Genomic DNA, 18,816 nt, shown 5'->3' on the forward strand with positions numbered 1-18,816 from the left:
TTAATGCACAACTGGGGTCTGCCCGCAGCCCAGACCCCCCACACCGACAGGGGGGTCAGGACTCCGTCTCTTTTCATGGGGGACGCCTGTGGGGAGGGGTCCCCTGTGGTCCCAAAACGTCATCACTTGGGGTTGGCCAGGTCCTCGATGGCTCTCCGCAGCTGGAAGGGGACAGAGGGGGTGGGATGAGGGCTCTCCCCCCACTTTCCCCTCTCCTTTCACCCCCTTCTCCCCTCATTCCTCCTCCCTTTCCTCCTCCCTTTCCTCCTCCCTTTTCCTCCCTTTTCACCTCTGCCCTGCTCACGGCTCCCACCAGCTCCCCAGAGCGGGTGACAAAGACTCGCTGCAGCTTCAGCAGCTGGAAGAGGTGATAGGCCTGGGAAAGGGACAACAGGGACACGTGGGGACAAAGCCACCCTCGCTGTGTCCCCTCAGTGTGACACAGACCTGGGGGGGCTCCCAGGACATGTTTCACACCCCCAGACCTGGTGCAGGGAGGTCCATGGAGAGAACTGGAGCATGATGGGCTCGATGGTGCAGTCATCCCCAAGTGTCCCCACGGTGGCCAGCTTGAGGAAGGTGACATGTTAATTTTGGGGTGGAAAAGCAGCTTTTTTGCTGTGGTAGGGTGCCCCCACCCCATTTACCTTCTCCCCTTGGGGGGCCTGAGGGTGCTTGTGGCTCTGGAGGAAGGTGACCAGCTGGGACCTGCTGACGGTGCCCACCAGAGTGGGGGACCCTGGAGAGAGGGGACAGTATGGGGACAGTGTGGGAGTACCGGGGGACACCAAGGGAACAGTATGGGAATAACAGGGGGAGGTACTGGGGACACTAAGGGGACATCTCATGGGGACAAGCAGGGTGATGGTATGGGGACAGTATGGGAATATCGAGGGAACACCCCACGGGGACACCATGGAGACAGAATGGGAATATTGAGGGAATAGCATGGGGACAGCATAGACAGAGTACAGGGACACCATGGGGATGGTATGGGAATGGCATGGGGACACCGTGGGAATACTGAGGTGGCACCATGGCAATATTGAGGGTACAACATGTGGACACCAATGGGAACAGGATAGCCTGGGAATAACAAAGGACACCATAAGAGCAGTATGGGGACACTGCAGGGACATCCCATAGGGACAGCATGGGCAAGGCATGGAGATGGCAGGGAAATATCAAGTGGGCACTGGGAGGACACAATGGGAACAGTTTGAGTAGACACAGAAAGGCCACCACAGGGCCAGGGACTCGCTGGCCACCCCCTATGGTGACAGTGGCCCCCCAGGTCCCACATCCCACCTGTGCTCTCCACCACGGGGTACTCAGCGTCAGCAGAGGCGTCCAAGGCCACCAGCACCTCCTGGAACCCGTCCCCCTTGGCCAAGGCCACCACCTGGCGCTCCATGAACTCCTCCACCACCACTCTGTAGGAGCTGGCGAGCACAAAACCCCCCAAATTTCCATCGTTTCCTGGAGAATGCCCCCAAAACATGGGGTTTGGGGCGGGGGCTTACGCGATGTGCCGGCTGCGGATGGGGGGCAGGTAGGGCAGCTTCTTGACGATGATGCCGGCGTCGTAGAAGGACGGTTGGTTCTTCTGGCTGATGGCATTGGCCACCAGCACGGCCAGCACGGTGGGCAGCAGGTGGCCCAGGTGCCCGGTGGCCTCACACACCAGCAGGGCCGTGGACACCGCGTGGGTCACCGAGCCCGCGAACGCGGCTGCGCCTGGCGGGGAGCGGGGTCAGGGGATGGGGGTGAGTGTCCCCTGCCCATGGGGGTGTCCCCTGCCCGTGGGGGTGTCCCCTGCCCGTGGGGGTGTCTCCCCCACCTCCAGACTCACCAGCCAGGGCGTAGCCAGCAGGAATAATGGACCGTGGGGGTCCTTCTGAATGGAGCCCCCGTGGGAAGAGCAGGGCCACAACCTCCCCTGTCAGGCGCCCGATGGCTGCTCCTAAAATTGGGGGAGGAGGGAAGGTAGGGAGACCCCAGGAGCCCCCCCCAGAATGGTGGAGGTAGAGTGACCACCCTCCTGCAGCTGTCCCAGAGCTGGATGCCTCCTCTGTACCCCCCTCCAGGGCTGGGCACCCCTCGGTATCCCACTCCAAGGGCTGAATGAACCCCCTGCACTCCTCCCCTGGGCTGGCTGTCCCTCCGATGTCCCCCCCAGCCTGGCTGTCTGTCCCTCCCATGTCCCCCCTCAGCCTGGCTGTCCCTCCCATGTCCCCCCCCAGCCTGGCTGTCCCTCCCATGTCCCCCCCCCAGCCCCCGACTCACCATAGATGAAGATGGGCATGAAGTACCCGGCAGGCAGGGGCAGGGTGGTGGCCAGGATCAGCATCCAGAACTGGGGGGACACAGGGGGTCACCTCATGGGGACACCATGTTGGGGGGCTCACCTGGGGACTGGGGAGCCATGGTTACCTTCATGAGCAGGAAGAAGGTCAAGGTGCCGTAGATGGTGGCAGAGGGGTGGTCCCACTCCTGCCAGAGCTCCCCAGGCTTGGCCACCCCTGAGGCGTTGGCAGCCAGCACGCCCCACGTGCGGTTGTCAAAGAGGGAGATGAGATATTCCTTCATGGTGAGCTGGACAGATGGACAGATGGACACCCTGAGCCCCGACTGGGAGGTTTTGGAGTCCCCAGGGAGCCCCAGGTGCCCCCCACTCACCCTGGAGGCCATGAACTGCCCCAGCCCGGGCGGGAAGGTGATGGAGGCGAGGAGCAGCACGGCCAGCACTGTGTACACGGGTTTGCTGCAGGGGGACACGGGGGTGGGTACATGGGGACGGATAGACAGACATAGGGGAGGGACCCAGGGACACCCAGGGTGGATGGGGTTAGTGAGCAGGGTGCATGGGGGGACATTGGGGCACCCAGGGTCGGAGGGGGGACAGATGGATGCACAGGGTGGACACATGGCCACCCAGGGTGGATGGAGGGCATATAGGGACACTTGGGGTGCAGGGAGGGGACACAGGGACACCCAGGGTGTATGGGGGTGACACAGGGACACCCAGGGTGTATGGGAAGGACACAGGGTGCACGGGTGGAGGGACAGAGGGACACCCAGGGTATATGGGAAGGACACAGGGACACGCAGAGCCTGCACGGCACGGACACACGGACACAGCGGGTGCAGGGTGCAGACAGACAGATGGACGGATGCCCAGTACGGACTCGGTGGCCAAGAGCTTGGCCGTCAGCCGGTTCCTCTTGACAGCCACCATCATCCAGCGCTGGCAGAAGAGATAAGCACAGGCCACGATCCCACAGATGGTCCTGTGAGGAGAGGGCAGGTAGGGCACAGGCAGAGCACAGAGAGCACCCCAAAACCGGACCCTCCATACCCCAAAATCAGAAAAAAGAAGGTCTCCAGGAGGTCAAAGGGAAAATCAATCTTGAGGTCACTCTTAAAAACAGCAGCGATGGTTTCTGGGAGGAGGGACAGGAATGAGGGTGTGGGTTTGGGGTGAGCACCCCAAAAATGTCCCGGGGGAGGGTAAAGGGGAAGAGGGGGCACATCCTGCCCGCCCTGCCTTGCCTTGCTCGCTGTTGAACACGGCCAGGAGCCGAAACATGAAGGCGCCGCAGGTGGCAGCAAAGAAGCCGCGCCAGTAATCCCGCACGGCAAAGTGGGGGGACATCACCTCGATGCTGAAAAGCACCCCTGGAAAAACGGGGAAAGGGATCAGGGCGAGGTTTAGGGGGGCCCAGGGTGGGATTAGGGGGGGTCCTCACCGCTGATGGGCGCCCCAAAGACTGTGGCCACCCCGACGGCTTGAGCTGCCACCAGCATCTCGTGCTGCTTGAACTTGTTCTGTAAGGTGAGGGGGGGTTAGGCACAACCCCAACTTTTTGGGGGCAAAATCAAATCCCTCCGTTCGTTTTTTGGGCGGTGCCACCCCCACCTCATATTCCCTCGTGACCGTGGTCCTCATCTTGCCCAGATAAGCTGCGGCCATGGCGGAGAGGTGGACATAGGGACCCTGAGGGGACACAGTGCTGAGCGGCCCCCCCACCCCGGCACCAGCTGAAACCGCCGGGGATTTTGGGGTTCAGAAGGGGCTCCCTCACCACTTTGCCAAGGAAAACGGTGCTGCCGCACGTCAGGGTGCAGGTCAGCCCCACCACCTTGGCTCCGAAGTTCTGGATGGCCAGGTAGTCCTCCAGCACCACGCCCATCAGGATGGTCTTCAGCTCCGGGATGCCGGAGCCTGGGGGTGGGTGGAGGGAGGGGGGAGGGCAGGATCCAAATTTTAGGGGTCCCCCATTACCAAAGGTGCGTTTTAGGGAGTCAGGGAGGTCGGGGTGCAGCCGGCTCACCTCCGGAGTGCGGGGTGATGCTCTGGGAGAAGCCGGTGGAGAAGGCGGCCAGTGCCGTGGGGAACAGGGTCCACGAGAGGTACTTGAGCACCCCGATGTCCCCGATCTCTCGGTACAGCCACGTGTGGGCTGGAGGAGAGGTGTCGGGAGGGGAGCTGCACCCCCCTAAAGACCCCCCCCCGTATACTCGGTGAGCCCCCAAAAGCCCCCGGGGCGCCCCTCGTTTACCCGCGTGGAGCCTGGCGGTGATGATGTCCATGGCGAAGCTGATGGTGGCCATGAGCACCCCCAGGATGAAGAGGAAGTACCAATCCTCCCCGACGCGGAACAGCTGCCGCTTCACCCACTCCAAGCACCCTGCGAGGGGGAAAACAGGGTGCTGACCCCCCAAAAACCCCCGCCCCCAGAATCCCCCTTTTTGGGTGGAGGTCTCACCTCGGACCCTTCTCCGGGTGGTGGGGCAGGGTCTCCAAATGTGCTCCGACACCAGCACCCTCTCCACCTCTTCCTCCTCCTCCTCCTCCTTCTCCCCCCGCAGCCCCCTGGGGACAGGGCGCTCCATCCCGGGGACGCTTCAGGTGGACCGCACCCCCTTTTTTGTAGCACCCCTGACCCGTCCTCCCGCCTCGGCCTCCGCTGCCCGACTGAGTTTGCAAACGAGCTCATTAAAAACGACCTTGACGAATCCGACGGACCCGCTCGGGCCGGAGCGAGCCGGGTTTCCTCCCCCCTCCGCCACCCTCCAGCTCCCAGTCCCAACGTACATCCCGCGGTGGGGAGGATTTAATAAGTATTTTAATTAATTATCATGATTATTCCTTAATAATAGGCATCGCATTCCATGGCGTTGAGCTGGGGGGGGAACGGAGAGGGGAAAAATTTCCACCGTCTCCGGCGCAAGACCTAAATTTAGCCGGTTTTACGAGAGGTCTGGCAGGCGGCCGGGAGCCTTAACGAGGCTTTAAAAAGCTCGTCAAGTCGAAATATCCCGAAATAACCGATCCGGCGTCGCCTTCGCCGGGAGGAGAGCGAGGAAGGGGGTTCCGCTCATCCCCCCGGCGGGAGCTGGGGGTCGCAGGTGGGGGCAAGCGGCGGCTGAAGGTGAAATCCTCGCCCGCCGGCACCATGGAGCTTTTCGGGAGCTTCGTCCGGCCCCACGGGGAGACCTTGGGGTTCCCAGGTGAGTTTGGGGCACACTCGGGGAGGTATTTGGGGGGGGGGATCCCTCGGCAAGCCGTGGCTGTGACCCCCCAAACCCTGCCCAGCAGCTCGCCCCGGTAACACGGGCGTGGTGAAGACCCTGGGGAACACCTATCAATTCACGGTGGACGTCAGCGACTTCGCGCCCGAGGACATCATCGTCACCACCTCCAACAACCAGATCGAGGTACACGCCGAGAAGGTGGGTGCTCCCTCCCTTCCCTGCTCACCCCCAAAGCGGGGGACCCCAAAATCCTCACTGGGGGTGTGGGGACCGCCCAGCTCCCATCCAATTTCCAAACAGCTGCGACCACAACCCCAGGGGGGTTTAATTCACCGTTAATTAATAATGGGGAATAATGAGTCCCCGTTCTGTTTGCACCCCAAAATCGCCTCTTTTCACCCATTTATTTCTCCCAGTTGGCCACGGATGGCACCGTCATGAACACCTTCACCCACAAGTGCCAGCTGCCTGAAGATGTGGACCCCACGTCCGTGTCGTCCTCGCTGGGGGACAATGGGATGTTGACCATCCGGGCTCAGCGCCGCCCGGCCAAACACTCCGAGCACGTCCAGCAAACCTTCCGGACTGAGATCAAGATCTGAGGGGTCGGGGGGCTCCTTTCCCCCCCTCTCCTTTCCCTCCCTCGCTAATTAAATGGGTGGTTTGGGAAGGAAGTGGGATGTGGGGAAGGGAATGGGAAGGCTCCCTCCAAAGTGGGGTCAGACCTGTGCTGAACGCATCCCATCACCCAGCGGAGAAATTCCGGAGGGGAGTCCCAGCTCTGGCAATTTTTAGCTGGCGCGTGTTGAGGGGGGAGATCCAGCGTGCCAAGAGTCCTGCCGGGAGCCAGGTTCCCTTCCCAACCCTCTGCCAGAGCTTGTCTTTGTATATAGAGCTTGGGATAAATTATTGAGAACGTCCGACTGCCGCCTTCTCCGTTTTTGACGTTTCCCTGATGCTTTACCCTCAAAAAGGGGCGCGGGTTCAGACCCGAGGGGTGTCTCGGTAAGGGATATTCTGCCATCCCCACAAAAACCCTCACCAGGAGCCGCTCGGGCGCCCGCTGCCCTGTTTATTTCCAGCCCGGGGTGACTCATTTCTTCCCTGAAGCTCTATTTCAGAGCCATTCCCTCAGCTGTCCGGCTGCCGACCCACCTGGAAGGGCACCAAACCCTCCTCCTCCTCCTCCCCTCGCCCACCCTCGCCCACCGTCCCCCAGCACCCTGGGGATGCCCCAAGGCCGGGATGCCGGCCCCAGAGCCAAGAGCTCGTTCTGGGGGAGGAAGGGCCTGGCTGTCCCTGTGTCCCTGTGTCCCTGTGTCCCTGTGTGTACCCACAACAGCGAGGCGCCCGCTGGGGCAGCAGCGCCTGTTTATGGCTACACAGCCCGGCTCGTGTTGCTGCTCCGCCCGTGACTGCCTCCAGCAGCCTGGCAGCGGCCCAGGCACGGCGCCCAGGGCAATCCCCCTGCGGCAGAAAGGGCTGAAAGCGATGATGGCCGAGGTGGTGAAGGCTCGGGGAGCCGGGGAGGGCAGCACCCGTCGGGCCCCGGGCAGGGGACGCGGCTGCTGCGGCCCGGAGCCAGCCCGGGGCCCAGCGGCGGTCGCTGGTTGCCATCTAGCGGCCCTGGCCCAGGGAGGTGCGGGGAAAGGAGGAGGGAAATGGGAAAACCGCCCTATTTCTGCCCTATTTCTGCCCGAATGGCTTTGGGACAGGGGAGATGAGCAGAGGGCGGAGGGCAGGCTCAGGCCGGCCCCAAACACAGCCCACAGCAGCTCGTTCGTGGCAGGAAAGCTGGGGAGAAAACCAGTGTGTTGGGACGTGTTTAAGCTCTTTATCAATGATCTGGACAAGGGGATCGAGGGTACCCTTGTAGCCCATACAAAATTTTTTCACTTATTTATACATTTTAAGCAAACAAATAAATTAATGTTCATTGGTTCTAGGTCACATAATTATCTTAATTAATTAGCATGCTGTCCTCTTATTGATTTCTATTGTGCTTTTATCATCTTCTCCAGCTTTTTAGGCCTTAACGCCCTCTGTATTTTCAGGTTACTCCAATGTCCTTGAAGTACCATAAATTTAAGATCCGGACCATAAATTTAAGATCTCAGACATCCAATCTTCGAATACTTTTCGCTTTATTGAAGCTTGTCAGGGTTAGTTTTAACAAACTTAAGGTTTTGGTGAATAATGATCTGAGTAACAAGAGTCTGTGTAGAAACTTAACCAGTACTGGCCGAAAGTGGGTGCTGCTCACAATTAATTAAAACAACTAATTAAAAATTAGTTAGGAAAGTTGTATTATTTCCAACAACAGGGAACCTTCTCCGTGATGAACTGATGAAGCCAAGAGAACAAGTGACAGGAAAAGAGGAACGGCATCGAGTTGTGGCAAGGGAGGTTTATGTTAGATATACGGAGAATTCCTTCATGGTGGGTGGTCAGGCACTGGGACAGCGGCAGATTCACCACCTCGGGGGTGTTTAAGCAGGGGTGATGTTGTGGCTGGCAACACGGCTGGCGAAGAACACGGCAGTGGAGCTGGTACTGGGACCTTCGAGCCTCACAGCTGCGCTTGGCCTCCCCTGGCCCCTCACGGATCCCCTCATGGCTCCTCTGGGCTCCTGTCGGTCCCTCAGGGACCTTCATAGCCCCCCTCTGTCCCTCATGGCCCCTCAAGGTCCCTCTGGGCCACTCAGCACCGCCCCGCCCCCCCCCCCCCCCCCCACAGTCATGGCGGCGCCTCCGCGGCAGGAAGGGGCGGGAAGGTGACCGTGCCCCGCCGCGCATGCGCAGTGACGCCGCCGCCGCTGGGCGGGCCGGGGCGACGCCGCTTCCGCCCGGCGCCAAGATGGCGGCGCCCTTTGTCTGGTCGGTGTCACGGTGAGGGCCGCGGGCCGCGGGTGAGGCCCCGCCGGGCCCGGCATGGCAGGTGCGGCACGGGGGCCCCGGGAGAGCGCTGGAGGGGCTGGGGAGAGGGCTGAGTAGGACACGGGCGCTGGGAGGGGAGGAGGCTGCGGCCTGGCTCGCTGCCTGTGGGGTAACGGAGCCGCTTTGGGGGTCACCCCGGTGCGCGGCCCCCGGTTCTTTGAGGGCAGGCTGCGGGGGGGGGCGGTCCTGCTGGCGGGCCCTGGGAAACGGGGCACTGCCGGCCGCCGTGGGGGGAACGGGGGCTTGTCGCGATAGGAACGAGGTACTGCCGGATATCGCAGGGCTTGTTGGCTGCTGCAAGGGGAGCGGGGGGCTCCTGGTTGTCGTGAGGGGAATGGGGGTTGGTGGCTGTCGTGAGGGGCAGCGGGGGCTGTCGTGAGGGGAATGGGGCTTCTGGATGTCGTGAGGGGAGCAGGGTGGTGGTTGTCGTGAGGGCACGGAGGGGTTCCTGGTCGCATCCCCTTCCCGAGGTGTCCCTGTCCGCTGTGTCCCTCCCCAGCCGTGAGGTGACTCGGGGCGAGGCCATGGACGAAGCCGTGTGTCCCCCGGGCTTGGGGCATCACCGTCCCCTCGGGCCACCCAAAGATCCTCGTGATGTTGGGGGTCACAGCCCCGAGCCAGCGCCAGCCACATCCCCGCACCTCAGGGACGGGCAAACCGCAAGGAAAACGCGATTTTTCCCCGTCCTGGCGTTCTGGCGAGGTGACAGCCCCTCGTGGCTGTCCCTGCCCGCTGCGGGCCAGCACGGGTGACACATTTCCTGGACCAGCCGCCTTTCCTTAGTTTTGTTTCTGCATCAGAGGCTTCTCCCGAGATTCCAGCACTCAGCCAGCATTCCAAAGGGTGTTTTTCCCCGAGGAGACAAGGGCTGGTCATCCCTGGTGCTGCAGGCACAGGAGGGGTTTCAGGGCAGATCTCAGGCTCAGGTGATGTCTTGGTGTCCAGAGCAGCACCAGCACATCCATAAGCCTGAGATCCAAATAACCAAGGTGTCCTCAGGATGTCTGTTCCCTGTGGGGAGGTCCAGGATGTCCCTCTCCTCGTGTCTTTCTCATTTTTTTTCCTTTTCACCACATTTTTTTCCTCTTTGTGATCATTTCCCCTCTCACAGCTCGCCTTCCGCTTCCGACCACAAGCTCTGCAACCCTTCCCTGTTCCATGATCTGTATTATTATTGTGCTGTGGAGCTGCTCTGCTCAGATCAGCTCCAGACTCGGCTTTTTTCATGAAAACCCTTGCAGGATCCGTTGCTGGAAATGAGGACAGAGCCCTGTGGGCAGAGGCAGCGAGGGTTGGGGCCGCGCTGTTCCCCGAGCTGACGCACGAGGCGGGAGATGACGGTGGGTAGGAAACAAACCCCCTCTTCCCCTTCATCCTCCCAGCATGGATGGCTGGGTGGTGACAGCCTGGAAAGGCAGTGTTTAACTCACTGTTTTTACAAGTCAGGGAGGTTTGGGGGTTTTTAAAAGGTAGATATTCATGTGGCAGGGAAGGGGAGAGGTAATGCTGCTAATTAGCGAGTGCTTAGCAGAGCTGGCGTGGGAAGCTCCCTGGGACTGCAGCTGCTGTATTTATCTGTGTGGAGGGTGTGGGTGGGCTCATAATGAACTTCTGCACGATTAATTGGATAATGAGAGACTCAACAACCTCGTCGGGGAGAGGTCAGGAGGGGAATTGTCTCCCCTGAGGGGAAATCAGAGAATGCCCAGTCCTGCATCAGGGATTTTGCACCTTCAGCACCCAAGACTGGAGGTTTAAAATTGAGTTTTTCCATCCTGTTTTTCCCAGGATGGCTGCGTAGAGACTGACCTGAACACCTGGAAAGGGGAAATCTCTGCAGGAGAGACTCAACCCTCTGGCCCTCGATCCTCTGGGTATCTCTGCTCCCTGCAGCACAGGGGTGAGCTCGGGCACCACACCTGGGGGTTGGGGCCAGGTGTTTGGGATTGTTAAACCTCAGAGTCAGGGGTTTTAGTGGGTAAAGGTGACATTGGCTGCTGGGTGTGGGTATAGAGAGCACGTGACATTACAGGGGAGACCACAGAAAACTGGAAGTTTTTTTGGGGAAGAGTTGAGTTTCCTGGATTTTTACTTCCTTCTCAAAGCTGGGGAGCAAAGCTGAGACAAGTCCAATCCTGGAACATTAAACATCATCGTTCAGATGCTAAGTGCCTCCCACAAATTCCCCAAAATACCCTTTTAGTGCATGGAACTGTCAGGATTCCTCAGGTCTGCAAGCACAGAACACAGCCTTGTTTACCCTGCAGGGAAAATGCTCCCCCTTTTCCCCAGAGCTTTGCCAACCACACTGGGCCATGCTGTGCAGTATCTTGACCCAAGTACTGGTTTTTTCTGGCTGTCAGGGATGTATTTTGGGACAGGCTGGGCGAGTTTGGAGGGCTGGGGGAAAGCCAGGGCAGGGAGTTCAGTGCAACGACAAAATGGAGTGGAACTTCCTCTCTCTGTGTGTGATCCAATGCTGTCAGAGAGGTCCTGGCCTCTCATCCCCGCTGGAAGGGGATGCCTGTGGAAGCTGAGTGAATCCCTGGGAGGAAGATCCTTCCCTGAGTGTTGCTGGCACCCACAGCTGACAGGAGGAGGCTCCCTCTGACCACTGATCACTGGAAGGAGCAGGAGCTGGAAGTGCCTGGTGTTGTGGATCCAAACCTTTCCCTTCTTCCTGACTGGAAACTCCTGATTTAAGAGGTGATGAAGTGGAAAAACAACTTCCATGGGCTGGAAACTTTCAGAGACACCGAGCATGGAATCCAGGAGTGTTTGCCCAGCTGTGACCTTCCTGCTCCAGCATCCAGAGCTTTGGGGACTTCCTGCATGAACAATAACTGGATAGTCCCTGTTTTCTTTCTCCCCACTCCTTGCTAATCCCTTGAAACAATCCCTTCAGCACCGGAATCATTGTTGGAAGACAAAGCCAAGTGAAAGCCCTTCATTCACCCTGCGGATGCAGCTCAGGAGAAAATCCACAGTGTGGCACTTTGCTGACAAGGACCTGCTGGAAAATTGGGGTTTTGCCATGTTTCCAGCAATTTGCAGCATTCCTTAGGCAGAGCTGTGCTCCAGGCGTGGAGAACTCCCTCCAAAGACAGAATAAAATATAAAAATTTCTCTTTATCACGACATGAGCATCTGAAAGAGCAGGAGCTGGAAGGTTTGGATGAACACTCCCATGCTGTGGCCTTGGCAGGAGCTGTGACACAGAGGAGGGACGGTGGCACTTGTGTCTGCAGAGGTGACAAGGCTCCTGCTCACTGCTTGGGCAAGCTGAGGAGCAACAGCTGTGTTCTGAACATTGTCATGGTTGCTAAAACCATCGTGGCTGTTCCCTCAACTCCTTCTAGCCCTGTGCTGGAGTCGTGGCTGTTCTAGGAGAGGGTTTGGGGTTGGATTTAGCCAGGAGAGGAGCTGAAATTCAACTTTTTGTGCAGCGAGGTTATGTTTTGTGATCTCTCCTCCTCCACGACCCCTTCAGTGGTTTTACCACACACCTCACCCCCAGCCCTGTGGTGTTTTTTCCCTCCCACAGCCATGGATTTCCCGCAGCACAGCCAGCAGGTGCTGGAGCAGCTGAACCAGCAGCGGCAGCTGGGGCTGCTCTGCGACTGCACCTTCGTGGTGGACGGCATCGACTTCAAGGCCCACAAGGCCGTGCTGGCCGCCTGCAGCGACTACTTCCGCATGCTCTTTGTGGACCAGAAGGATGTGGTGCACCTGGACATCAGCAATGCTGCAGGTAGGCCTGGGGTTTATGTCCAGGATCCCTCCCAGCTCCTCAAACAACACAGTTCTGTGCTCAAGCTTCAAGGAAGGCTCTTCATTCAGCTCGTTGAGTGTGTCAGAATAAAGGAATGAGGGGATGAGGGCTCATTTCTGGTTGTGTGACCTCTCCTGCAGGCCTGGGCCAGGTTCTGGAGTTCATGTACACGGCTAAGCTGAGCCTGAGCCCTGACAACGTGGAGGATGTGCTGGCCGTGGCAGGTTTCCTGCAGATGCAGGAGATTGTCAGTGCTTGCAACGCACTCAAATCTCTCTCTGTGCCCCCAGAAAATCCCCAGCAGCCCCCCGAGATTGGTAAGTACCCTCCTGGCTTCCCCTCACCCAGGCAAAGTCAAGATTTACCTACTTGTGCTTCATGCAGTCCAAAATTTATCCACTTATGCTCCTTGGCCACCTTGCAAACCCAGTTCCCGGGTGCATCTGGTACACCTGGATGGGGTTTGATCCTCTTGGGCAGCACCAGCAGCTGAAAAATTGCTGCTGCTGTGAATTTTGTGGGATTTGGGAATCCTGCTGGCAAACCCAGTTCCCAGGTGCATCTGGTACACCTGGATGGGATTTGATCCTCTTGGGCAGCAGCAGCAGTTGAAAAATTGCTGCTTCTGTGAATTTTGTGGGATTTGGGAATCCTGCTGGCAAACCCAGTTCCCAGGTGCATCTGGTACACCTGGATGGGATTTGATCCTCTTGGGCAGCACCAGCAGTTGAAAAATTGCTGCTTCTGTGAATTTTGTGGGATTTGGGAACCCTGCTGGCAGCAGCAGCTGGATGGCTTCTCCTGTTCCCTCGCAGAAGCCGACAAGGTCCCAGCTGATGTCAAGACATCGGTGGTGGCAGAAGCTCTGGGGGAGTCTGACAAAGCCAAAGCAGCCGCTCCTGACAGCGAGGGGAAGGAGGAGAAGCCGGAGGCGGCGGCACAGCCTGAGGTGCCTGCGGAGCAGCCGGCTGGCCAGGAAGGGGAAGCAGCGAGGGGTGACAGCCTGGCTCCTGCTGTCACCCCCAGCACGCCCTGTCCTGACACTGCAGCGCTCTCAGGGACGGGCGCTGCCATCCAGGAGGATCCCAAGGCCGACGTTCCCGGGCTCCCGCAGCCGTCGCAGAGCGCCGTGGGCAGCGGCAGCCTCGCAGGTGAGCTGGGCAGGGCTTGAGCCCTCCTTATCTGTGGAATTCATTGTGTGAGTGTGAGTTTTGTGAGGCATGGATCCTCTGGGAGCAGTTGGTCTGGAGCATAGTGAGGAGATGTGGAAAATTCTCCTCTGCCTGCACAGGCTTTGGGAATTTAGGGCTGATCACCTGCAAATTCAAAGTGATTCCAGGCAAAGGTGATGATGGATGAGCTTTCACTTCCCTTCCAGATGTTTCTGTGATTTCTCTGGGGACAGAGGATGCCTAATCCCAGTCTCCTTAGGTTAGGAAATACAGGTGGATTTGTGCCTCTGCTGCCACTCCCAAATTTGAGCACCCCCATTTTCTACCATCCTGCAGAGATGAAGCTGGAAAGGAAGGAGGAAGAGGGGGAGATGATAGTGGAGGAGGAAGACGAGGGTAAAATCCCCAAGGAGGAGCCTCCCCAGCTGGAGAATGGGGAAAATGCTGAGGATAACGAGTCGGGAAGCGCAGATTCCGGGCAGGAGAACTCAGGGGAGCCGCGGCTGCTGCGCTCCGGCACCTACAGCGACCGCACCGAGTCCAAGGCCTACGGCTCCGTCACACACAAGTGTGAGGTGAGGCCAGCCGGGCTCCTGGGCAGAGCTCCGGGTGCCACCGGGTGCCTTGGGGACAGCAGGGTGACAGTGCCTGTCCCTCCATGCCTAGGACTGCGGGAAGGAGTTCACCCACACCGGGAACTTCAAGCGGCACATCCGGATCCACACCGGAGAGAAGCCCTTCTCGTGCAGGGAGTGCAACAAGGCCTTCTCCGACCCGGCCGCCTGCAAGGCCCACGAGAAGACACACAGGTATGGGTGGAGCCAGGGAAAGACACCTGAAAAATGTGAGGTTTGCTGGGAATGGTCGAATCCTTTGGAAATTCACTGGTGTGTTGGGGTATCTGGGTGGAGATTTGTTTTTCTGCCTCTGTCAAAGTCACAGAATAGTCCTGAGTTGGAAGAGATCCACAGGGATCAAGTCCAGCTCCTGGTCCTGCACAGACACCATCAGAATCCCATCTTGTGTCTGAGAGCATTGTCCAAATTTGTGTTGTTTCATGGGATCCCATCCCTGGAAGTGTTCAGGGTTGGATGGGGCTTGGAACAACCTGGTCTAGTGGCAGGTGGGGTCTGGTGGAACAAGATGAGCTTGGAGGTCCCTCCCAACCCAAGCATTCTGTGATTCCTGGGTCTGGCTGGGAGTGACGCTCACACTGGGGGCAGTGAGACCCCGGTGCTGGGTGTGACATTGCCCCCCATGCCAGCCCGCTGAAGCCGTACGGCTGCGAGGAGTGCGGGAAGAGCTACCGGCTCATCAGCCTGCTGAACCTGCACAAGAAGCGGCACACGGGCGAGGCCCGCTACCGCTGCGAGGACTGCGGCAAGCTCTTCACCACCTCGGGCAACCTGAAGCGGCACCAGCTGGTGCACAGCGGGGAGAAGCCCTACCAGTGCGACTACTGCGGGCGCTCCTTCTCCGACCCCACCTCCAAGATGCGCCACCTGGAGACCCATGACACCGACAAGGAGCACAAGTGTCCCCACTGCGACAAGAAGTTCAACCAGGTGTGCTGGGGAGCGGGGAAGCTGGGCCAGCGTGGTCCTGGAAAGGGGGATTTGTCCATGGGATGCAATTTGGGGGTCCCAGAGCTGTCCTAGGGTGGTGGTGTATCCATGAGGTGTATTTAGGGGTTCCAGAGCAGTCCTGAAAGGGTGGATTATCCATGAGATACAGTTTGGAGTATTCACAGTGGTCCTGGGATGGTGGTGTATCCATGAGGTGTAGCTGGGAGTCCCAGAGTGGTCCTGAAAGGGTGGATTATCCATGGGATGCAGTTTGGAGTATTCAGAGCTGTCCTGTGATGGTGGTGTATCCATGAGGTGTATTTAGGGGTCCCAGAGCAGAAAGGGTGGATTATCCATGGGATGCAGCTTAGGGGTCCTGGAGCTTGGAAGGAGTGGTTTATCCATGGGGTGAAGCTTGGAGGTCCTAGAGGCCTCTCCAAAAGGGATCCACGGGGATTTGGGTTGCTCTGAAGGGAGATGAGGTGGTTTGGGGCTCTCTCCATCCTGTGCTCCATCCCCAGGTGGGGAATTTGAAGGCTCACCTGAAGATCCACATCGCAGATGGGCCCCTGAAGTGCCGGGAGTGCGGGAAGCAGTTCACCACGTCAGGTAACACAGGGGAGAGAGGGGCTGAGGAGCTGAATAATGGGACTTAGATGGTCTGGGGGGAGCAGGGAGTATTCCAGGGCTGGATCAGAGCCAGAGGAAGGATTTCATCCCGGCTTTACGGTGCCATGGTTGTGCTGCATGAATTCCTAGTTTTCCCCATGGAGCCACACCCTGGAAGGGAGATGGGGATGTCTCCTCTCATCTGCTCTCAGCCTGCTGCAGAGCCAGAGGGTTGGAATGATCCCAGTGGAGTCTTTTGATCTCCTCAAACACTGGGTGCTTGTCCTAGCTCTCTCCCCTTCCACGTTACTGCCCGATCCCAGGCAGGGTGCGGCCAACTTCCCTCGATCCCTGCTCCCTGAACAGCACCAGGCCTTTCCGAGGGAGCTTCTGGGGCCCTGGGAAGGAGGGGAAGGGGGAGGAGGATCTGGTGTCCTTCAATCTGCCCCGCTCCCAGGTAACCTGAAGCGGCACCTGCGGATCCACAGCGGGGAGAAGCCGTACGTGTGCGTGCACTGCCAGCGCCAGTTCGCCGACCCCGGCGCGCTGCAGCGCCACGTCCGCATCCACACCGGTACGGACCCGCTCCTGCCCCCGGGTTCTCCTGCCCCTCGTGCTCCCCACCCACCTTCTCCTGTGCTTCCCCAGGAGAGAAGCCGTGCCAGTGCTTGATCTGCGGGAAGGCCTTCACCCAGGCGAGCTCCCTCATCGCCCACGTGCGCCAGCACACTGGGGAGAAGCCCTACGTGTGCGAGCGCTGTGGGAAGAGGTGAGGATTCCTCTTGGGAATGCCGGCAGATATTCCAGTATTCCACCACTTTGGTGCTGCTGGAATATCAGGGGGCACCTCCATTTGCTGTTCCCAGCCAGATGCCATTCTCTGGAGGGAGGGTGGAGGTGCCAGGGCGATACCAGGGTTGTGGTTACCATGGTCTCATTCCCCAAGGTTCGTCCAGTCGAGCCAGCTGGCCAACCACATCCGTCACCACGACAACATCCGGCCCCACAAATGCACCGTCTGCAACAAAGCCTTTGTCAACGTGGGTGACCTGTCCAAGCACATCATCATCCACACAGGTGGGTACCTCCCAGAGCCCTGCACCGCCCCCGGGCATCGCCCCCTCACCCACCCATTCCCTGTCCTCTGCCAGGGGAAAAACCCTTCCTGTGTGACAAGTGCGGGCGTGGCTTCAACCGCGTGGACAACCTGCGCTCGCACGTGAAGACCGTGCACCAGGGCAAGGCTGGCATCAAAATCCTGGAGCCCGAGGAGGGCGACGAGGTCAACATCGTCACGGTGGCGTCCGATGACATGGTGACATTGGCCACCGAGGCGCTGGCTGCCACCGCTGTCACGCAGCTCACAGGTGAGTGAGGGGCCCGTGGGGTTCCCAGAGGGAGTTCATCCATGGGGGGCAGCTTGGGAGCCATCCAGAAGGGAAGGTTAGAGGGGGGGTACAGCTGGGAGGTCCTGCTGTTGTCCTGAAATGGAACCTTATCCATAGGGAGCAGCTGGCTCGTCCCAGGGTTGTCCCCAGAGGGAGATTCATTTATGGGTGTTCACCTTAGGGGACTCAGGGGGCTTCCCAAAATGGAAATTTACCCATGGGAATGCAGCTTGGGGGTCTTGGAGGTGTCCTGAAAAAGAGGTCTATCCATTGGGGGCAGCTTGGAGGTCCCAGATGCCATCCCAAAAGGGAGATTTTGTCCCTGGAGAGGAGCTTGGGTGTTCCATGAGCCACCCCAAAAGGAAAACTTATCTGTGGGGGGCAGTTGGAGGTCCCCTGGAACTGTCACGAAGATGGGGTTAATTTATGAGGTTAATTTATAGAGATGTTGCCACCTCCATAAAGAGGTGGCACTCTAGAGGTGGCATCTCCCAGGAGCCAGCATAAAAGGGAAACTTGTCCATGGGATGCAGTTTGGGCATCCCAGGACTGTCCTAAAAGGGGGCTGGATCTCCAAGGAGCAGCTTAGGGTTCCAAGAGACACCCTGAAAATGAGATTTTTCTGTGAGGGGCAGCCTAGGGGATCCCTGGAGCCCTTCCAGAGGGGAAGCTTAACCCTGGGGAGCAGCTTGGGTGCCTTGGGGCAGTCCTGGAAGGGAGGTTCATCCATGAGGTGCAGTTCGAGGGGCCCAAGAGTCACCCCAAAAGGGAAATTCATTTGTAGGGGGGCAGTTTGAAGCTTTTCCATGGGGTGCAGCTTGGAGGTCCTGGAGCCCCCAAAGGCTCTGGAGATTTACCCAAGGGTGCAGCACCCGAGCCTGGGCAGCCTCACATCCCAGTGGAGCCGCTCCCAACCTCAGCACTGGGCAGGAGCCATGGCCAGGGGGGAATTCCTGCCCAGCCAGGCCCCACTAATGTCCCTGTCCTCCCTAATGTCCCTGTCCCCACTAATGTCCCTGTCCCCCCTGATGTCCCTGTCCCCCCTGTTCTGCAGTGGTGCCCGTGGCAGCCGCGGTGACGGCGGATGAGACCGAAGCACTTAAAGCTGAGATCACCAAAGCGGTGAAGCAGGTGCAGGAGGCAGGTGAGACCGGGAATACCGGGCTGGCTCCTCCCATCCCACCACCCCTGAATCACTGGGAATACCGGGAATACGGGGCTGGCTCCTCCCATCCCACCGCCCCAGAACCACTGGGAAGACCGGGAATACCGGCCTGGCTCCTCCCATCCCACCACCCCAGCACCTCTGGGAATACGGGCACGGGCCGGCAGCTCCCAGCCTGTGGAATTTGGATGAAGATTTGTAGAGTTTTCTACAAATCTGTTTCCTCCACCATCCCAGCACCCCCGAGCCTCGCCCATTTGGGTGTGTGTGTGTTTCTCTCTCCCCCGGCAGACCCCAACACGCAGATCCTTTACGCCTGCGATTCCTGCGGGGAGAAGTTCCTGGACGCCAGCAGCCTGGCACAGCACGTGCGCATCCACACGGCCCAGGCGCTCGTCATGTTCCAGGCGGAGCCCGACTTCTACCAGCCCTACGGCGCGGCGGGCTGGCCGGCAGAGCAGGTCATCCCCGCCGGGGAGCTCCTGTTCCGCCCCCGCGACGGCCCCGAGCCGCCCCCGGCCGCTGCCCCGGCCCCCCCGGCCGAGGGGCCGCCCCCGGCCCCCGAGTGACCCCGCCCCCGCCCAGCCTTTATTTAAGAGACAGCTCGGAACTGGTGTAAAAAGTGTATTTCTGGAAGGAAAGAGATGGAATAAAATGCAGTATTTTGTAA

General features: G+C 59.2%; 3 protein-coding genes across 4 annotated transcripts; 2 read left to right on the forward strand and 1 right to left on the reverse strand.

Moving 5' to 3' along the window:
• Positions 1-122: 122 nt before the first annotated feature.
• CLCNKA (chloride voltage-gated channel Ka) lies at positions 123-4,896 on the reverse strand. Its single transcript, XM_054648058.2, has 19 exons — positions 4,770-4,896; positions 4,563-4,691; positions 4,335-4,463; positions 4,086-4,225; positions 3,920-3,997; positions 3,750-3,828; positions 3,553-3,678; positions 3,359-3,443; positions 3,189-3,290; positions 2,680-2,764; positions 2,434-2,595; positions 2,287-2,356; positions 1,853-1,963; positions 1,524-1,737; positions 1,309-1,442; positions 648-739; positions 486-569; positions 290-376; positions 123-161 (listed from the first exon to the last, which is right to left on the reverse strand). Exons 1-19 carry the CDS (start codon positions 4,894-4,896, stop codon positions 123-125), a joined length of 2,073 nt encoding a protein of 690 aa, XP_054504033.2.
• Positions 4,897-5,020: 124 nt separating this feature from the next.
• Positions 5,021-6,548, forward strand: HSPB7 (heat shock protein family B (small) member 7). Of its 2 annotated transcripts, none has more exons than XM_077190202.1 (3): positions 5,021-5,514; positions 5,600-5,736; positions 5,955-6,548. In XM_077190202.1, the coding sequence occupies exons 1-3, from the start codon at positions 5,460-5,462 to the stop codon at positions 6,138-6,140; spliced, it is 378 nt and encodes a 125-aa protein (XP_077046317.1). In that variant the 5' UTR covers positions 5,021-5,459; the 3' UTR covers positions 6,141-6,548. The 2 variants fall into 2 exon arrangements, with proteins under 2 accessions (XP_077046317.1, XP_054503916.1); XM_054647941.2 differs by having other exon boundaries at positions 5,024-5,514; positions 5,603-5,736; positions 5,955-6,542.
• Positions 6,549-8,340: 1,792 nt separating this feature from the next.
• Positions 8,341-18,816, forward strand: ZBTB17 (zinc finger and BTB domain containing 17). Its single transcript, XM_054647801.2, has 16 exons — positions 8,341-8,476; positions 9,717-9,815; positions 10,264-10,375; positions 12,020-12,226; positions 12,388-12,564; positions 13,063-13,398; positions 13,756-13,994; positions 14,086-14,228; positions 14,684-14,984; positions 15,506-15,593; positions 16,051-16,167; positions 16,242-16,362; positions 16,540-16,670; positions 16,745-16,960; positions 18,036-18,125; positions 18,438-18,816. The coding sequence occupies exons 2-16, from the start codon at positions 9,810-9,812 to the stop codon at positions 18,713-18,715; spliced, it is 2,562 nt and encodes an 853-aa protein (XP_054503776.2). The 5' UTR covers positions 8,341-8,476; positions 9,717-9,809; the 3' UTR covers positions 18,716-18,816.

Source organism: Agelaius phoeniceus, chromosome 24 (genome assembly GCF_051311805.1).
Source record: "Agelaius phoeniceus isolate bAgePho1 chromosome 24, bAgePho1.hap1, whole genome shotgun sequence".
Taxonomy (NCBI): domain Eukaryota; kingdom Metazoa; phylum Chordata; class Aves; order Passeriformes; family Icteridae; genus Agelaius; species Agelaius phoeniceus.